Below are 18,004 nucleotides of genomic sequence, written 5' to 3'. Positions count from 1 at the left end.
GGCCCCAGCGGAGCCCATCAGCAAAGCTGTTGGCTCCTCTGTAAAAACATATTCAAGAAAGGGCAAAAGGCTGCATAGGCAGCAAGGAAAAAAGTGTGAGGAAAAATCGGTGTGAGCACCCAGGGAGAGCAGGAGGAGGGGCAGGAGGTGCTCCAGGTGCCAGAGCAGAGGTTGCCCTGCAGCCTGTGGAGAGACCATGGTAGGGCAGGTGGGTATTCCCTGAAGAATATTGTGGCCTGTGGAGAGGAGCCTGCACTAGAGCAGGTCCTCCTGGCAGGAACTGTGGCCGATGGAGAGGACCCGTGCTGCAGCGGGGGAAAAGTGTAAGGAGGGAGGAGCTGTTCTGGACTGACCACAGCCCCCATTCCCCATCCCCCTGTGCGGCTTGGGGTAAGGGGGAAGGAGGCAGAGGAGTCAGGAATGGAGGAGTGAAGTTGAGCCTAGGACAAAATGGTGGGATGAGGTGAGGGGAAGGCGTTGTTTTAATTAGTCTTTGTTTCTCTTGATAGAAATTATTTTAATTGGGAATAAATTAAATTTTCCCCAAGTCAAGTGTGTTTTGTCTGTGATGGTAATTGATAAGTGATCTCTTTATCTCAACCCATGAGCTTTTTCATCTTAATTTGGTCTCCTGCCCTGTTGAGGAGGGGTTGTGAGAGAGCGGCGGGGTGGGGTCTGGCAGGCATCTAGTCAGAGAAGCTCAAGTGCCATGTGGCTGGTTGCCTCTCAAACTCCGTGCCTCCATTTCACAGTCCTATGTCTGGGCTAAATGCAAGGGCAAATCACTTGTGCAGAACTGTCTTGCAGTTTGTTTTAATTGAGAAGGTCCTCTCAGGATAGTGAAGGAGAGTATACGTCCTGTACTCACTTGGTTAATGAATAATTGCTGTTTGGGTGGTGATATTTGCTTGTGCAGTCCAATTTGCAGGCACACTTTTAGGTCTGTTTTCTTGCTAATTTGCCTGCAGATCTTAGCTCATTTTGAAAGACAAGTTTCTTTGTGGGTAGAGTGTGAACAGTTCCCAGCTAAATCTATGTAGACCTTTCTGTATAAAACTTTACAGGGGGCTTTTTGCTAATTGGAAAAGAAACAGAAGAATCAGTGAAGACAGATGAAGCTGGAGATGTCTCCCCACTCTTCACCTTGGTTCATGAAAGAAGATTGGGGATTGTACATGTGATATTTTGGCAGTGTCCTGCAGCTCTGGAACTGGACCATCTTAAATCACAGTGCTAATGTCCTCTTCAGCTGAGTTTATTATGATCACACTTTAAATCCTGAGAAACAGTGCAGAGTTGTATTAAACAAAAAAAGAAAAAGAAAAAAAAAAGGATTACTTTTCCTCTGGCAACTGTCTATCCATCTCTAAGAAAAATTCTTAAAATTTCATTAAGAAATTATTTACCCCAACATGTGGTTATTGTTAGCTATCGTACTTTCTTGCCTTTTGCCAGTAATAAATCATCTACTTAGAGATTCGTCCTTGTAGTTAAACAACTCGTAAGCACGGCCAGAATATGCACAGCCACTTTTGTTTGCACCACATCTTCAAAATTCTGCACACCGTCTATCTTAAAACATCAGGAGAAACGCTTCTTGCTAATACACCTGGATTTGTGCCGCAGCAATAATCAGCATCCTGTCATTACTAGAGTCTGGTAGGCCAGCACCGTGGTGTCAGGCAAGCTACAGTGCGTTTACCTGTACGCACGATTGCAGTGCAAGGGAACCAGTCTGACTGCATTGATGCAAGCGTCTCCCTTTTAATCCAGTCAGAGCTCATGGACTGAGAAGTCTGGTTCAGCCTCTGAACCAGAGTGGGGGATGGAAGCATTCAGAGTGGGGGATGGAAGCAGAGCTAGCTGGAGCAGATCTCTGATGAGAAAGGGTCTGTCTCTTCTCTAGGTGAGTTGTGTTTGAATGCTTTAGTTGTATTGAAGTAGAACAGCCACTTGTACCAGTCAGGCTTATTTAGCAGAGGAAAAGGTTATCGTTCCTACTAGGCAACACAAACCACCATGAATCTGGGGCTTCTTTGGGCTCCATTTAAGAGAATAAGCAAACAAAGCTTGAATAAACAAGCAAAGTAAAGCCTCTTTTGCATTCCTAGTGTCTCTTTGGTTTAGTATCCAATTGCTGCTGCTAGCAAGATTGGGCTCTTCCGAGATCACTGATCTCGGAAGACTGCAAATACAAATGCAGTCAAAGTTATCCTTAGGACTCAGAGCACAAGAGGAAAGGAAGAGGGGCTGACAGCTTTCAAAATGACATGCCAAAGTCTCCAGCAGCTGGTCGTTGCTCTGCAAGTTTTACCAGTGAAAACTACCTTTTGAAGTCAGTGGTGTTTGGATCTCTCTGTGCTGGGTCTGGAGGGAGGCAGCTTGTCTGTTCCGATGGAAAGGCAAGCACCATCGTTCATTAGGCTGAATGATAAGAACCTCTTTGCTGTACTCTCATTTTATGAGCAGAAACTTTATGGGATGGTCAGAGCTAGCAGTGAGCTAGACAAATCAAAGGCATCCATCACATGCAAATATTTGTTAGTCTCTGTAGTGGTACATGAGAGATTGACTTGATCAGCATGATGCCCCATTGACCCTCTCAGCTGAATGTCCAGGTCTCCATTTACACATAGGTCAACTGTCAGAGCCCTTCTCTGCAAGTGTCAAGTTTATCCCCTCAGGTCTGTAGCGAGAGGCCTTAGATACTCTACCAACCTACCCCTGAGCTAAGGAAACAGTACCAGCACTTGTATGCGTTTGTATACCAGCCGCAGGGAAGATAAATGGCTTATTATGCTCATACTGAAGGTCAGTGGGTCAAATACTGAGTAGCGTCTGTCTTGCAATCTGTGCCTAAATTATGGGAAACATTTACGTGTGTGCTTAAATCCAACCCCAAACACTAAAGAGCTTAAGAACACTCTTAACACTGAGCACATTCCCGAGTATTTGCACAAATAGGAAAAATACCAAGTGTTGAAAACATAATATCCGAAATGTGTTCATGTCTTGAGTTTGTTGTAGGAAGTTAGCTGAGCCTGTGTGATATTTCTGGCCAAACGAGATGTAAGGAATACAGCTTACCTGAGGCCAAATCCTGCCTCCCATTAGTCAAGAGCCTGTCTTCAGTGGTCTTGATTTTATATTTTTGACTGAGTAGGGAATACAGTATTAATCCAAAGGTGGTTATGGGGTATTTTAAACCTTTTTAAAATAAACCCCTTCCTCACCTTTTTTGATATAGTCTAATTAAAGCATTTGTACACGGAGAAATGGGTGGAATAAAATTCTGGCATCAATTAAGATCTTATGTTCTAACCTATAAAAATTAGGTGAAGTATCTGAGCTGGAATGCAAAATCTGGAGAAAGTAGTAAGGTAGTTTCCGGTGCTATTTTTGTATTTCCTGAGGCTTGTGTCATTATATGCTGCCTTATTACTATTCTCTTATATAAGATATGAAAATAACAGAGGGAAATTGCTTTTCCATTCTATTTCCTGAAGTCTAAAACACACCATTATTTCGTCTTGCATTCAGATATCTCTGATATTTAAATGCTGAAGATCCATATTAGTTGGATGCTTCATAACGCATCTCCATGTTCTGAGACTTTGGTTTATGTTTAGAGTTCCTTTGGAATATTTCTCACCTTTACTTTGTTGCTCAGTAACCCTTTTTCTCTTGTTTATTCCAGTTAAAAGTATTTTTCTTTCTGTGACTAGCTTGTGTATATTTTGTTTTGTTTTCTCATGGTTTTTGTCCTTGAATGCTGAATCTTGCTCAGAGTAGTCTGTGACAAATTGGTCAGGTGGTGAAGCCAAGTGCAGTACGGTAGGAGCAAACCTACTGTGGTTTTGTAAGCATTTTAGCTACACTGTAGTATGTGGAACTGTTAGAGTGGTAGCACAGTAGCTCTTAAAAATTCTTTATTTTATTGAGTGTAGTAGCACAACCCATTTGGGTTTGTTTTGGGGTGGGTTTTTGAAGGACAAATGTCTAACTTTAGTCACAACTAGTTCCTTCAACTATTACTAGTCTTGGTATTGATACTGATATACTGTGGATGTTTTCTTTGCATTTTAACAGGTGTACAACATGTTTCAACATCAAAGTCTTGGAATTAAAGTCAGCATTCGAGTGACCAAACTAGTCCTGCTCCGCAACCGTCCGGTGAGTTCTAACTCGTTTTTACCCTGCTGCTATAATTTTACTCTGTCACAGGCAGAGCAGGATCCTTGTGCTGGGGTGGGAGGGGAAAGTGGGGCATGTCTGGCCACATGATCACAAATTGTAAGTAGTGCCTGCCACACTACCACGCAGTATTAAAGGTGGGAAGTACAGGGGGCTGTGGGAGTGAAAGGAACTGCAGTCCTTTTATTTATCCTTCCTGGTAAATCTTTGTCCACTTATAGTTGCGAACCAGTCTCAGGAGTTAACTGTTACAAAGATTAAAAATTATATGGCTCTGGTATTGAATATATAACTTCCAGACTTACAAGACTTCTGAATGTAGTGCTGTATTAGAAGCTTATGACTGCTGCCAGCGGATAGAGTTTGTTCTGTAGATCAAATGACAGAAGTCAGTGTGGATTCCAAAGTCCCTAGTTTACCTGCTCAGATGAAGCTGGTTTCGCACTTTTCATTCTATTACATCTATATTTTTGAGCCTTTGGTATTTCATCAGAGGTCTAATGCTTTATGTAAAGACTGTGACTGATATTTCTTCTTTTGAATCCCTTTTTTTTCCGAAAAGGCGAAGTTGTCTATCGGGCATCATGGAGAGAGGTCTCTGGAGAGCTTTTGTCAATGGCAAAATGAAGAATACGGTGGGGCGAAATACCTTGGTAACAACCAGGTTCCTGGCGCAAGGGATGACACCCCTCCTGTGGATGCTGCTGTTTTTGTAACCAGGTATAGTGAGGTCTGGTTTATTGGTTTACTTCAATCAATAATGGCCCATAGTCAATGATGGGGTTATCTGGTCTAGCAGTAATCCAAGAAAAAAAAGATCTGTTGATGATGATACATTTGCTACCTACGTGCTGTTCGGATGGCTCAGATGACTCGGATGAAAGTGATTTGTCTTGTTTCTGCGTATACTTAACACGGTTGTGCCAAAGCATCTCTCCTCCTGAACCAGAGCGTTGTTGTGGTCAGCATATAGGCAAGACATGGCTGTAGCACAGGTGATACTTTTTTCTCACACCAGGTGGTATAAGTGGAAAAAACAGGTGAGGTTTTGGAGCATGAGCCCCTCTTCCTAGAAGAAAGAAGCCGTGGAGTTGAGAACACAGCTGAGAACAAGTGCTCTGTGTGTAATTAGGCATGAATCAGTTGAACAGTCGGAGAGCAGAGACAGTTGGTACCTGTGGAGCAGACAGTGTGTCAGTAGTGGGGAGGTGGTGAGGGAGTTATCTCCTAAAGAAAGTGAGAGATGAATACCATAAAATAAATTAATTTTCTCTCTTGTTGCCCTAGGTACCACTTTAACACCTCTCCTGTATCACAGCTGAGATAGAGGAGGGGTGTCATTCTTCATTTGTTTGTATGTTTGAAAACTGCTGCATTTATTTCAGGCACGAAATAATCTGTGTATGAATACTTGAGCAAAATTCCTTGTGGCCCACAGCCCTGTACCTATTGGTGTATCAAACACATCAGATAAATTAAGCAAAAAGTGTCTTGTCCCTATTAACCTGTTGTCTTTTTTTCCTCTAACTTCACCACATGAGCTCAACCTCACAATACCATGCAAGTCCCATGTTCCTCACAGTCATCATAAATTCCAAGTAGCAAATCCATGGTCTTTTAAGTTGATCGCATACTTTAAGATGTAAATGAAGAATGCATTGTTATAGAAATGATCTCTGAATAATTAAAGAGAGCATAAAAATATAGTGTAAGATGGATGCCGTATGTGCTAGAAAAACACTACTTCCTACTCCCTTCTTTCCCAATTTGAGACAGGAAATGTCTGTACTGCAGTTCAATATTACTCACTTCTTTCACCTTTTTTTTTTCCTCTGCCAACAGTGTAAGTAGAAATACATGTTTTTGCATAAACTGCCATTCTGATTGTAGTAATCTCTTGTTTTAATAGTCACATTGCAAACTATCCATGGGATTTTGGCGAGTGTTCAGTAAAATAGCTGGTGAGCTGGGCATGGGGCCAGCGAAGTTCCTGAGAATGCACCTTCACAGACATGTGTGCAGTTCCCCCAAATCCTTCTCTCCTCTGTATTCAGTGTAGTCCAACCAAGCACTTAAGCAGATACTTAACATTTTAGACAGGGTGAATAGTTCCTTTGAAGTCAATGGGCTGCACATCCTGGTTATAGTTAAGCATGTGCTTCTTTGGATCAGGGCCTAAATAAATAACTAACGTTTTTGTTAAACTCATCTGGGCATCCAGTTGTCCTGCACGACAAGTGAGGCATACAGAATCTCTTCTGATGTGCTCTGATCATGGGGTGGAGGGAGTAAGCAGAGCATTTCATCTGTGCAGTCTCTCTGCAGCTTATAAAATTGAATGCATAATGTCAGGCTAAATGAGTTGGACTCAGGCATCTGAGGAAGAATTGTAGGAAGAATTTGTAGGAAGCATTTGTAGAAATGCTGTGCATAAGAGTAGCATTTTTCCTGTTTGATAGGCCAGCAGTGTGTACCTGTAGTCTTTTTCCTTCCTTCTTGCTGTGTCTTGTCACCCTTAACCCATCCTCCTTCTGCCGCACAGAGGATGCCGCGTTGCTTGGAAGACTTCTGGCCCCAGCAGCCCGATTCCTGCGTCAGGGAAATGAGGTTTTCTACTCTTGGCTTTGGAAGGGGGTGTGTGTGTGTCCCTGGACCCTCCTCAGATTGTACAGATGGACCAGTGGCAGAGGATATGGGAACAACAGCGTGTCCAGCACAAGCAATTGCGCCAGAAGAAGCAGAAGCTGAATTTTCAGCAGCTGCAGCTGCTTTAGGACTAGAAACAGATTCTGAGGGGTCAACCTCTGAAGAAATCCCTCTGGTTCTAATCTGGCTGTGTTCATTTGAAACACCAAGGCACGCTTGCCTTCTGAAACTTCACCTCTAACTGATGTTCCCTGTATGCTTATTTGTATGCAAAAGTAGATGACCTAGGTGGCAAATATCCCTCCTGTGGGATTTTCCTAGTATCCACCTGATAGAGTTCCAGGTAAGAGGCATACTATGCCTGTGAAATAAGATGTACCATTGGCCAGTTCAGTAAATAAATGAGGCAGTGGGAAAAATCCGTTAGAGCCCTGAAGGTCTGAGTATAGTGTTGTGGTCTCTTTAATCATCAGACTTTTCTTGTTCAAATTCTTTTTTGAACTTGCAGAAATTCAGCTCTTTGGCATCTATGGATAATGCACTTCATATTTTAATGGGCAGCTGACCAGAATAACTTCTGTCTGCAAAATCTGTATCTTAGGGATCTTAGAAGCATGTCTCATTTGAAACACATTCCCCCTCTTGATCTTCTGTCTTTTGCATTCCATAGGAAGTCTTCAGACATTCTGATGTTCTCCCCACCTCCTGGCTGTAGGTGTTTGGGTGACTTATTAGGCTATAAGAGATGTGATAGCAGAGCGAAGAATGACACAACACTGACAGGAACAGAATTCAGAGCTGTCCTTAAGCGAAGACTTGTTTTTTTCCTGACATGCTGGTGGTGTCATTCCATTTGCAGCCTGCTCCTCCCTTCCACATTTCTCCAGCCCTTTGCCTTCCCATTAAATGGGCAAATGAAGCAATTCCATATGCACCAAGGAAACTGGGCACATAGTGCTAGTAAACGTATATATAGATGTGCAAAGAGCTTTTTTGGCAGGTTTTTGACTGTACCAGTTTCCTCTGTCCTTCAGCTTTGTGACCCTGCAGGGTTAAACTGGTCAAAAGATGTCATTTGAAGGATGCTGGGAAGTGACCATTAAACAGAATAGTTATTCATGTTGCACAGTTCAACTACTGTCCTTCCTTCTTACAGGAAGGACTTGAGTTGCAGAATTTAGCTTAGCACAGTTAGGTATTTTTTTCCAGTTCATGTGAGCCAGATGGAAGAGTGACTGTAGGAGGAGTTCTGAGCTCTTCTTTTCTGGCTATTTTTATTGAACAAAACAACTGACTTGTCATTTTTTTAGAAGAATTGTTTAAGTCTGCTAATGGAAACACTCTGCACAGTACCACAAGTGATAATGACAGAGAATTTCACAGGTCTGTAGGAGATAACACATGGCCTGCTTGATTCAGTCAGTGGCTAAAAGTGAAGAGTGAATTCACTTCACTGCTACAGCATGCGATTTCAATATATTACCCAAGACTTAGTGCAGTAAGGTCAGATCTTGGATTTGAACTGCAGCTCCTGGAGTAAGAGTCTTATTCCAAAGCAAAAAAGATTCTGCTAACAAAACTATGTCTCTGTGATAAGAGACCTCTGCACGTGCAATGAATATTAAGATATGTTTTTTATATTCTTGGAGTATCGTTGTGGTATCGTTCATGTCAAGCTTTCCCTTCAAAAATATAGATGCAGTCAAGCTCAAAAATGCTTCAGAGAGAGACCTATGGTTGAAACCTTTTTAAAAGCAGATCAGTTTCAGTGCCATGATGGGGCTGTCTTGCCTCACTAGTGTGACTGATCCACAGGTGAGACAGATCTTTCTTAATGGCTTTCAGTCTTTGGCTCCCCTCTGACTGCCAGGAAAGAACTGTAGGAGTTTCAGTATATAGGTTTTGTGATGGGGTGGCTGCTTGCCTTTGGAAGAAGACTGAGACCCACCAAGCTCATTTGTGACTAAAGGTTTGGATGTGCTTTTCTGTTTGCCCACAGAGTTTTGGTGTAAAACGTTTATAACAGGTCTGGATGATTTAAAGCCCAGCATCTTGGTACAAGATCTTTGAATACAAGGACTGCGTCTCTTGGACTTGTGTTTGCCAGTTTAAAGGATGGGCTGAGGAGGTTTCATACTTGCAGGCCCCCATGCAGTGAATTGGGCAGCTATGTTCAGTTCTTCTTGCTGACCTGTTTCAAGTCCTTCCCTGACCAGACAGCATCACAGCACTCTCTTTATAGACAAGGATTGCTCTACCTCTGTAGGAGAGTCTGCAAGTTGTGCTGGATCATTTACGAGACCCCTCATTTTATGGCATCGTGGTAATTTCTCCAGGGAGCTGCCTGAAAGTGCCAGACACCTTTCAGTGTAGAACACAGAGTGCAAGGAGCAAAATTGCTGTGCTTTATTTGCAGAGCTGGCCAGCCTCTGAAGAGAGATGCTTTTCTAGCAGTGGCCTCCTGCCATCTGCTAATAGTTCAGCTATCTGTTGTCACAAGAAAAGCATCTGTTTGATTTACCAGTTTATATAACATAATAAGTCCTTAAATAAACCTCCGTCAAGTTGGCTCTGGGAACTCAAGCAGACACACTTGTGCCAGCTCCGTCAGGAGACTGTCATTAGTCTTCTTTGGAAAGGCTGGAATGCCAAGGTGTCGAGACACAGTAAGGCTGCGGTGAAAAATGAAAGCTGGGGCCAGTGTGTGGTCGTAGCTTCCGATTTTGTTTTGTTCCTATCTGATTTTTTAACACTTTGATGGTTGTTATGGTTTTTCTGCCTTGAAGCATGCTTAGTTTTCAATGTCTGCTTAACAAGAGCTGGTAATAGCTGTTGTTTCTCTCCTTCCAAGCCCTTGACAACTTGATTTGTAACTTTCAAAGGTATTTGGTGTGAACGGTTTGGGTTCATCAGCCACTGTTCTGGGCCTTAAATCCCTTTTGCTATGAACTCTAGTTTCATATTTTTCTTCAAGAAAAAAAGTATTTTTAATCTTTCTCTATTTCTATCTTAAGTATTTTCTTTTTCTAAGTATTTATCTTTCTCTAAGTATTCTCTAAGTATTATCTTTCTCTAAGTATTTTTAATCTTCCCCCTGCCAAATTCTTAAACTCAAAATCCCACCGGGGACTCAAGCATTTCACATGACACACTCCAAATGTACTCATGATTCTCTCACTAGCCTCCCCACAGGGTGAGGAAAGCCATAATGATAGAGATTATGGTTCCTCGGCTTCCCTTGGGTTAAGGAACTTCTGAAATGTTTTAGCACATGTGATGCTTTTCTCCAGCTCCTCTTCATAGCGGATAGCACTGCAAAGCAGGTCTGGTGAAGATAGCTCCTAAAGTTTAGGTCTAAGTGCTTATTGAAATGTATTCGAACCATTAATTTAGTTAGAAAATACTTTTCCTCCCACACTTGTTTTTCTGTCATGAGGAATCTCATTTACAAAATCTTCTCGCATGAAGTGTCATCACTTAGATGGTAAGCTTCAAGGCTTTTTGTTCTGTTTCTGTTTAATACAGCTCCATGGATCCCTGGTTGATTTGTGGGTGCCGGTGGCATATCTTTTCCTGCCTTGGTGAGATCTGGGGAGACTCCATGAGATGTGGGCGAGTAACAGAGACCAAATGAAGTCTCTTGAACCTCTCTGTTGGATTCAAATCAGAAAATGGCAAATCTGACTGTAATAAGTTTAACTGAAGCCAATTCACCTAGCTGTTACCTGGCAAATCCTGAAATACTTTCTTCTTCCTTGTCGACATCTTTCTCTTTTAGTCCTGCTTCTTTCTTGTCCGTTTCTGTTCCAGTGGAAGAAGAAAAAGCCTGAAGAACTGAGAATGTCTGGGTATATGTGATCAGTTCTGTGTCTCCAGGCAGTGTCCACGTATCTCCTCCTCCCACTTTTGATGGTGCTGTTGCATCACAGGGCATCTGCTCCTTTTTGTTACAGTTCTCTTGTGAAAATAGGAGGTTCAATTTTAATCCAGTTGCTGCAGAAGTCTGACATCATAGAGGGAGGCAGTACTCTTTTACATGCTAAATCTTAAGTCTGTGAAATTGGACATGGAGCTGATTCACATAATTACTTGTAATCTTGCAGTAGCAATCAATGCTGCCATCCGTGTTGTCATCGTGTAGACTGCACAGCAGTTTTAAAAAAAACCACAAACCTCAACACCCATGATATGTGAGTCATGCATCACTGCTTTTTCCTAGCCTGAAGTCTGGAGGCACAGGATACATTTAACTTCTGTTCTGTTTTTCCTTCTAGGACAGATTTCTGCGTACACAAAGACGAGCCTTGTGACACTGTGGGTAAGTCAAAGAAGTAGGGGAGAGTATTTTGATAGCCACCTCTATGCTAAGAGGAGCTTTCTGGGCAATCTTTCATTCTTTGGTTTGCTGTAATGTTGCTTTTGCTATTCTGTATACCTTTGTGATGTAAATCTAGATTAGTTGAGCAGGATATGAACTATACATAAGCCATTAAATATTAACCCCTGCTAAGCACTGGAGGTCTCTGAGTTCAGGAAGTAATCTTAAGTATTTCTACTTCTTTGGAGCGGATGTAAAATTAGATAATTGGAGATTAGGAAGCTGTCTTTTGCTGTGTCTGTATAATGCTCCTTTCAGTGCTCTCTCACCTGAAACAAGAATTTGCTAACTAATGAATGTATTTCCGATTGTAACAACCTGTGTAACCCTCCCAGATCAAACTGGCACTCAGACACCAGAGAAGAATACCTCATTGTAGGAAAGCCAAGTTAAATCTTCTTTTCTGCCTCCTACTCCTCCTACTTCCTAACTGCCTTTAATCTTATCCAAACCCTGGATACACAGGGTCCTTACATCCCACACATTAAATACTTTATTTATTTATTTAACTCAGGTAGCGGTAACCTTCACTGTATCTGTTCTCCTGGTATTTTTTTTTTTAATCACCACAGAAGCAGCAGTGTTTGGAGGCATAGCTCAACATCCTCTCTATGATGATTGCATTATTTTTTTAGACTTGCCTCAAAGTCAAGTGGCCCCTTATCCTACATTCTATGTAAACTTGGAATGGATCCTGATTTTCACCTGATCTTACACTCCAGTGTTCAGAGAGACACTCAGAGACTAGGGGTTGCTATGCTGACAGTAGTGGGTGATGAAGAGCATGGGGGAAAGTGCCTTCAACAGGAGCTCTGAAACTACCTACAGAAGTCTCATCTCAGAATGCAGGTCCTTCCCTCTCTGTGTTGTGGAGACCGATCAAATGAAAGGAGGAAATACAGAGCTGAAAAACACATACATTTTCTTTTCAAACATGAGCAAGGACTGGCCTCTATGTCTAAGTTTTCTTTCCAGTCGGAATCCCTCACAATGCGTTTATGCTGTGTCCAATGGAAAACACGCTTCCACTGAGGAAGGTTTTTATACTGTGTACCTGCATCTGGAGGTGGCTGTGGTGAGATAAATAAAGAAGTAAAAAAAAAAGAGAGAAGCTGATGGAAGACACATGCTGACTAAGGTCAGAGCTCTTTCCATTTTTAACGACAGTATTGTTGAAGATCTGTTCAGGGATTTATATTACCATAGACAGCATGACTAAGGAAATATTTTTATGACTTCTTTTCTGTTCTTACAATACCCAAGTACTTTCTTATGCTGTGACTTGCTCCAGGCTGTGGCTGCAGTGGAGAAAGTGGAAGATCAGAGCAATAAAGATTAAACTCATTTGTTACTCTTTCCAACACAGTTTTTCCAAGATATTTAGAAGGTGAATGTTCCCAGGACAAAACCAGTCTGGCCTCTTTTCTCTCTTCAATCCTACTTTTCCTTCCTTCTCCCCTGACAGTTTCATTATGTAGCAGCAAAGCACCAGCATCTTCACTTATGCATTTTCTATGCCCCACTGTTTCTGCTGACTGAACCCAGAGGCAGTGTGCCTTATCCCTGAGTACAGATGAAATTCTCCATCATATGATACCATCTCTTCTTAAATACTGTTGAAATAAGGAAATACTTTGATAACATCAATTTTCAAGCATTATTGCCTGTACCCAAATTGGTGAGTGACTGCAGTCATTTCAGATTATCTACAATTTAGGCCCTTATCTCTGTGTTGTATATACTGGCTGCATATTTTGAAACTTTTCTTCAAAACCATAAAATGAGGAACTATTCTGGTAGGGCTGCAATCTGAATGAAGTCCGCCCAAGTTATACCGCAGTCTATCTCATCTGTCCCTGCCTTGAGATATACCTCTTATGCTTAGTGGCTGGAGGTAGAGCCTGAAGAAGATAACCAATTCCTCTGGTCATCAGCTTGCTAAGGAGTAATGCAACGGTGCAATATGAAATTGGAAGCTGGATTTTGATGGATTCCTATCCATAAAACAGATATTTCATGCTTCTGAGACCTTATATGTGTCCTAAACCCATAGAATAATGTCTGATGCCCTGAATATATCATATACTTGTGATTTATACAGAGATCATAGTCTCTGCCTTCTGTGGATGGATATAGCACTATATTAGCTTCATTCCCCTTTCTCGGCCAAAGGCATTGTATTGGTGATATAACTGTGATTTTTCTTTACTGATGAAAGTTCGCCCATATGTAATCCATTCATATTACAGATGTTAGACCAGAAGGGAATTTGGCCTTGTTGTGTCATTTGCTTATGTGTCACAGCAGAGGAAGAATAAATTAAGGAATGTACTTCCGTGGCATGCCACTGGTTTGAGAAAGTGATTAGTGTTGGTAGTACTAAATTTTAACTGTGTGAAAGATTCTCCAGTTCCTCCTTCGTCAGAATAGGAAAAATAGGTGTCAGTTGTAGAGAAGCAGGTTTTTAATAGCCACCATTCTGTGCCTTGTGTGTATATATATATATATATATATATGGCTTATATAAGTAGAATGTAGCATGGCATTTACTTGGGCTTAATATGAGTGTAACAATCGAAGTAGGCTGATGCCCATTGGTGTACCATACTGGCTTATGAAGAATTACGTCGGTGTTTCAGCCGTCTCTATTGTTGCCAGATTCCTGTTCCTCACTCCAGCTTCCAGATAGTCCCCTCCAAATCAGCAAGACTGCCTGCAAAAGCAAGAAGCTAGTCCGAAGAGTGACATCGCATTTGGTCTTGATGGTGATGCGGAGGTTATAGCGCTCCCCAAAGTTCTCTAGAACAGCAACTTGCTTTCATTTCTTGCCTTGTACTTTGCTTTTATATATGAAGAACATGGTCTCAGCACATGCATGTGTGTTTTTATAACTGCTTACGAATGAAGTTAGCCATTGCAATGTGAAACACTGCCATCCTGTAAAGGAAGGAGCATCTTTCTGGTGAGCAGGCACTCTCCTAAACTAGGAGACTGAGGCTACTGCTCTACATAAGGCAGAGAATCTGGACTCTAGACTCCTGATTTCTATTCCCAGCTCTGGCATTGACTCACTGTGTGACATTTGGCAAGTCACTTACATTCTGAATGTTTCTGTCTACCTCTATGAAATGAGGATTTTGAGTGCAAAGCTACAGGAGATTGCATTGCTTAAGAAGTTCTCATATAAAGCAGTGTGATGTCCTTGAGTATACGATGCAATACAAGTCCAGAATCTGATGTTGCTTAGTCATGTTTAAGAGACTATAAAGAATCTGTTAGATTATGTGTACTGAAACAAGAGGACTCAGAGTGCTGTAGGTAATGGGTTTTGTAGTGACAGTGCCTTGATTTTCTTTACCTTGTGAGAAATATGGAAGGAAAACTTTCCCTGGTGGAAGTATTGAGGCCCAGCTGTTGTTCGGAAGTGGGATTATGAAGTTTAAATGGCTTATAAGAGGTGTTCATTTGTGCTCAAAAAGATCCGTATTGAAAAACCTGTCTGGAATCTTTGCCTGCCATGCAGACACATAGAGAAAACAGCAGCAGGAGGTTTGTATTTGTATTCTGGCAGGGGCCCCTCACTGAAACCAGTTGCTCTGGGGACTTCGTTCAAATTTTCTTGGCCCAGCTGCCAAGGTAGTGTGGAAGGTTACATAATGGCTGAAACAAGCTCAAAAATGGTGAAAATATGTAGGTATGTCTTTGTGGGGTGATACCCCACTGGCTGCATCAAGAAACTGAACTGTATTTGTTTAAGAAATAGTTTGTTAATGCTCATTGCCCCACTTGGTTGTGTAAGTTAGCCCTAAGAACGAATGAATTCCAAAGGAGGTGGACAGAAGGAAAACAATATGCCTGCATGCAATACATCTGCAACAATCGTGTTTCAACAGCCTCAGTTGCGGGACCTCCGATACGCTCTGCAGTTTGAGCAGGGAAGGTTTGCTGTGTGAGACACAGCCTTGTCACACACCAGTCAAAAAGTTTGCAGTCTGCTGCTGCTTCAGACTCATCTCTCGTGATGTGACTCCAACCAGATCTGCCGTTTCCTGCAGAAAAATCTTTGTTCCAATTGAGCTGCCTCTAAGCCAGCCAAATTGAGAGTTTAATGTCTAGCTATTAATATCAGGCTGCAGCTTGGAGCCTTGCACGTTGTCAGAATCCAACCTTTCTGTGACATAAGCAGATTGAGAATGCCCCTTTCGTTCAATATTTCCACTGCTAGTGCCAAATAAGCAGCTTTACGGTTAGTTAGGAATGATCCTGCATATTTCAAGGCAAAGCTTGGCCTTGATTCCTCAGTGTACATGTTACCCCAGATCCAAGCTGAAGCTTCCCTGTATTCAGCTAATAATAAAAGTGGGGGCAGTGTGGAATTGGGAAATGGAAAATGAGAATGTGTCTTAAATATCCTTAAATTGCCCTGGTTAAAAATGTCTTTACCTCTGTTGCAGTCACATGTGCTTTTCTGTGGCTTGATGTCGGGGAAAAGAAAGCAGAGTATAGTGTATATACTGCAGATGGGCAGGTTTTGTTGAAGGAATAGCTGTCTGGAGAAAACCGAGCATCAGAGCAGAGGTGACTGAGAAACATAGTTTTCCAGACTGTTTCCACAAGTGAATCAATGTTTTGTGAAAAACATTCCCATCTCCTGGCTGGCTTTAATTAAATGGCTCAGAGATAACTTACTGAGAGTCCTGAAGATTATAAATCCTTCCATAATTTGAGTTCTTTTTCTCGAGTCTTCCAAGCACTGATATGTGAATGGAGAAATTGGGTTTTGGTTTTGTCACTGCGCTGCTGGGCGACTGCACGGATGACATCCTTCTGCTGTACCAGTGTGTTCCTATCTTAGTCCTTTCCTTCTTTCCAAAGCGTGTAGAGAGCTATGGGTGAAAAGTGCTATTATAGAGCTGCATGTTATGGTGCTATTAACCAATTTCCCTGCCTTTGTAGCTACACCCTGCTTTCTTCTTATGCGTTTCTCATAGTAAAGTCTTTCAAAATATGCCCAGGTTTTGCAAACGAGTCATTTGGTCTGTGTCTCCAAGTAGATTTCATCCTTTTTTTATTCCATGTAAAACACCTGAATAAAGGACTGCACATTGTTACCTTTTCCTTGGCTGTTTGCTTGCGCAGTCGGGTGGCCTCCTGTCCACAGCCAGTAACAGTTCTGGTCGGTCCTGCCTGTACTCTGTGCTGTTCATTTAAATCTTCGTCCCTGTGTAATATTGATTCCAGTCCCCTAACAGTGTCACAACAGAGAATTAATCCCCAAGGAAAGGGAAAAGACTAGCTGGTTTGCTGTGAGTGGAAAAGAAAAGGAATTCTCACATTAAAAACATTTTCCATAGTGGTTCGTGTTGAATGTTTCTGTATATTCCAGGGCGGGTTTTTATTTGATGCCAGAATAAATAGCAATACCTGCTGCTTAAAACAATTCATTAGAGAAGCAGTGCCTGGCTTTAGCAAAACCCTTGCTGGGACTGTCCTTCGGACCAGAATCACACACGCTTTAATGCATTAAAATGAACATACTGTAGGTTAGAATGTCCCTTAAAGAAACACTGTCAAATTGATTTGGTGTTTGTGAAAGAAAGGGACCTCACGGCATTGCAAATTTTTGTCACTTATGGCTGTGTAGGGCAACGGAGACTCAGGCTGCTGGCTTTATGAAACCGAAGGGAGCCATGGTACAGTGCAGCGGAAGACTTTTTCCCTTGCCTTTTGGTTGCTAGGGAATAAATGCTCGGCTGCACAACCCAGACAGTGCAGAACTGTGCTATTGGGCATATTCATCACTACTATCTCTCAGGCCCCACCCTACCCACAACGGCCTTCCAATTTCTTTTCACCAGCTAGCAATCTCTCCTCTTCCAAATTCCCACTAAAAATCTGTGTGCCAAGTGAGTGTAATATAAGATTGCATAAATTTTAATAGAAGCACTGGGATGAGCACAGCCACTCAAGTAATCAGGAATTCCTGCTGCCGTAACCCTTGCTCTTCCTCACTTCGGTGTCTTGTGTGTGCTTTTCCTTCTTTCTTGTTTCAGGGACGTGGCTTCAGCCAGGCAGCTTCACATGTGCACAGCTGTTTGAAGGCTCACAGCTAAAGACCATAGGAAAATCCTGCTTACACTGGACTCAGTGAGAGTTTCGTTAGTGATTTCAGTGGGGTCAAGATCCTCATCCTGTTCTTATATGTTGTCTGAGGTATGCAACCCTCCTTTGGGCCTCTGTCAAAAAACTGGCTGAGGTTTTTTCTAGAGAGACTAGGTGGTTTGGGGTACCTGAGACATCTTTGGAAAGCCTGATATCCTGAGGATGGTCCTTTGTACTTTCTGAAAGTCAGTTGCCATGTCTATTAAGCTGACTATTTGAGCATTCAAAATCACTGAAATATTTTAAGATCTTGCAAAGAAACAATAGTCTGTGAAAGCCAGAAAACGAAACCCAGCAGAAACCACAGTGAAGCTGACCAGTCTGCTTTTGGAAAGACAACTAAAATGGAAAATACAAACAAAGGCCATATATACACAATCCATCCAGTGTGAAAAAAAAGAAAAAGGCTGGGCATGCCACTGTTAACAGACTACATATATTGTTAAATGCATCAACTTTCTCATTGATTTATAGGAAAACTTAAAATGTGTGCAATGTAGTTGGTTGAGTGAAGTGTTTATATTATTTTATAGTGGCTTATTTTCTGTTTTTATTGTTACGGAAAGTAGACCATTTGAATTTCATTTGCCTTTGGGTTTGTTTTGCAGCTCAGTAGTCTTGTTT

The 18,004-nt window shown here is 41.9% G+C and overlaps 1 protein-coding gene across 2 annotated transcripts in view; it reads left to right on the top strand.

Annotated features, from left to right (window-relative positions):
- The window catches only part of ADAMTS17 (ADAM metallopeptidase with thrombospondin type 1 motif 17), a 198,066-nt gene that overhangs the window by 34,813 nt on the left and 145,249 nt on the right, over nucleotides 1–18,004 (top strand). For both annotated transcript variants that reach the window (XM_087744635.1, XM_087744634.1), the window contains exons 5-7: nucleotides 4,090–4,173; nucleotides 4,757–4,914; nucleotides 11,115–11,158. In XM_087744635.1, the coding sequence (XP_087600761.1) occupies nucleotides 4,090–4,173; nucleotides 4,757–4,914; nucleotides 11,115–11,158 (286 nt within the window). The remainder of the gene's footprint in view (nucleotides 1–4,089; nucleotides 4,174–4,756; nucleotides 4,915–11,114; nucleotides 11,159–18,004) is intronic.

Source organism: Nipponia nippon, unplaced genomic scaffold (assembly GCF_047370975.1).
Source record: "Nipponia nippon isolate SJK-2023a ecotype South Korea unplaced genomic scaffold, ASM4737097v1 scaffold_9, whole genome shotgun sequence".
Taxonomy (NCBI): domain Eukaryota; kingdom Metazoa; phylum Chordata; class Aves; order Pelecaniformes; family Threskiornithidae; genus Nipponia; species Nipponia nippon.
The sequence above is the reverse complement of the archived record's forward strand: the minus strand, read 5'-3'. Positions and strand labels throughout refer to the sequence as shown.